The 2,526-nt window shown below is 36.4% G+C and overlaps 1 protein-coding gene across 1 annotated transcript in view; it reads left to right on the top strand.

Annotated features, from left to right (window-relative positions):
* Window positions 1–2,526, top strand: part of LOC140945164 (uncharacterized) — a 13,571-nt gene extending 11,045 nt beyond the window's left edge. Inside the window, exons 5-7 of the mRNA XM_073394224.1 lie at window positions 1,009–1,137; window positions 1,603–1,725; window positions 2,384–2,526. Of these exons, the coding sequence (XP_073250325.1) occupies window positions 1,009–1,137; window positions 1,603–1,725; window positions 2,384–2,526 (395 nt within the window). The remainder of the gene's footprint in view (window positions 1–1,008; window positions 1,138–1,602; window positions 1,726–2,383) is intronic.

Here is a 2,526-nt window from a genome sequence, read left to right as displayed (position 1 = left end):
AATATACAAGATAAGGAACCGGTGGAAAACGGCGCTAACCGTACAAATAAAATAAGAAGTGATAAAATTCAGAAAAATGGTACAGATGAAATGCCAACAGAATAAAATGCGGTCAGACAGAGGCCAGAAAAGAAAACCTGCCCAAAAATCCACGAAGGGAAAAAATGCGGGCGAAAAATCTGGATAGGAACCAAGCCTCAAGCTCAAAGACGTTTCTTCGGGACTTTACAAGTTAATCGAAATAGGCCGCTCCTAAAATAAACAAAAAAATTAGAAAAACCAAAGAAAGATTGTTTCAGAAGCGGAGATGACGTACACGCGATATTTATACGTAGCCTTGTATACTCCCGGTATGGACAAGACAAGAACTTTATTTATACCACACAGAAAAAAAGACTAACAAAAGACAATGCTGCTTATGTAAGGTACAAGCGTCCTATAGCTAAAAAGCTAATCTAGCTAGGAGGCATTATAGATTAATCAAAAGTATTTAGTAGGTTCTTTCATGGAGGCACAAGTAGAAAACAATGTAAAAAACAAACAAACAAACAAACAAACCAATAAACAAAGAAAATAAAAGAAAAAACGCATATGTACAGAATTGAATCACTGAAAAATTGCGGAACTGGATCGAGAAAATATTGGAACAGAAAAAACTTAACATGAACTAGTGCCCCTGGCCTAACACACAGGTTCTGTGGTATTTAGTGCCGTAAAAATAGTTATTTCTTATTCTTGGCAAGATCATTCGTCATAAATAACATAACTTGCAACATGTAAAACTTTGAATAATAATTTTTCACTGATTTTATCTGCCATTTTAGCGTTGTTATAAGTGCCATCAATTGAATTAGTGTTCATTGCAATTGCCCTATTTTAAAAACTGATTTATTCATTCGTGGACTACCAGTCTCCAAACCATTGCATTGCTATCTCTCATTCAATAGATATAAAACTGAAATAGAATTGGTTCAGTTTGATAATTCAGCGTCAAATCTTGATTTCCAGACATAAACGAGTGTAACACAGAAGAACACAGCTGTGACCTCACTACTTCAGTGTGCCACAACACTATAGGATCCTTTGGATGTGCTTGCGGAAAAGGTTATTCTGAATATGGAAAAGATAACTGTACAGGTAACACTTCATATCCCTTAATTGAAACACTCAGATATTTCGTAGCCACGTCTCTTTCAAATCAATTGTCTCTGTTCCAAAGCGGTTTTTCACTAAATTCGCCTTAAATTTAAGTCGCGTTAATTTCTATAATACCTTTTAGTATCATATATAGAGCATTTATATTATGCCATATAATAAGGCAGGCATATTACTGTAGTAATTCTAACAAGCCATTTTCAACTTCACAGGAGATTCTGTCTTAAAACGAGGCGAAGCGCAAAGCCTTTTAATAAGGAAATAAATTTTAAAAGAGAAAGGTGTAAGAAAGACCTCGTTTTGAAAATGGGGGGTTATTGAAATCCGGAAAATATATAAATATTGAAATATTGCTCGCCTGAAATGGCTATTATTGTAGGCCACGTTGACTTGCCGCGAAAGAAAAACTCAAAATCCGTTTATTCAGTGCCTGACTTTTTTTTGCAGATATAAATGAGTGTGAAGTAGGAAAGCACAACTGTCATGCAAACGCTAATTGCAAAAACATTGAAGGATCCTTTGTGTGCACCTGCAAGCCAGGGTATTTTGGGAATGGAGTTAGCTGCACAGGTAAAAACAGTACCTCGGTCTTCTTTATAATATTTTTCAAATCAAATCCATTTATCTCGCATTAAAGCCAATTTCAGCCACGAGGTAGTATGCTGCCTCGTTCCTAAAATTACAGTTTGTTCTTTTAAGGTGAATAATGAATTTCCAAATGCCCTTGCATACTGCTATTTAATAGTTTGTGATTTGCAGTATCTGTATGCAGTTGTAGCTTTATACATGCTTGAGATCGTTACATTTTTAATGTTTGTCATTATTGTCCTCATACACGATTGTCACGTCCGCTCACGCAGTCACGCTGGGTGAGATAATTGCTTTCAAAAATCAGACCAGTGTTCACAATTCGGTTTTTTGTTCCGCTCCACCTACACAGAGTATGAGTGGAAATGCGTCTTTTCTATTCCACCTTCTGTTGGTAGTTTTTCTTCAGCTGGGAAGTCGTTCTGCATTCTCCAGTATCTTCCTTCCTTAGGTTTCGCAAATATCCTCTGTCTATACACATGATGTTATAATTTCTTCATTTATCACCGCCTCAGTATATAGCAATTATCTTTTTGTTTCTTGTTTGGCCACAAAACGCTCTCCTCTGACCGTTCCCAATCCTAGAAAACATAAATATGTGAATCAGTTTTGATATTTCAGTCCTTCACCTGATTTGTAGACGTAAACGAGTGTATAACAGGAGAGCACAACTGTGACGCTAACGCTAATGTAGTCTGCAATAACACTGAGGATCTTTCGAGTGTACTTGCAAGCCAGTGTATTCTGGGAACAGAGTTAACTGCACGGATGATTATATTTTAG

This window comes from Porites lutea, chromosome 8 (assembly GCF_958299795.1).
Source record: "Porites lutea chromosome 8, jaPorLute2.1, whole genome shotgun sequence".
NCBI classification, from domain to species: Eukaryota; Metazoa; Cnidaria; class Anthozoa; order Scleractinia; family Poritidae; genus Porites; species Porites lutea.
This window is presented reverse-complemented; position numbering and strand designations above follow the sequence as displayed.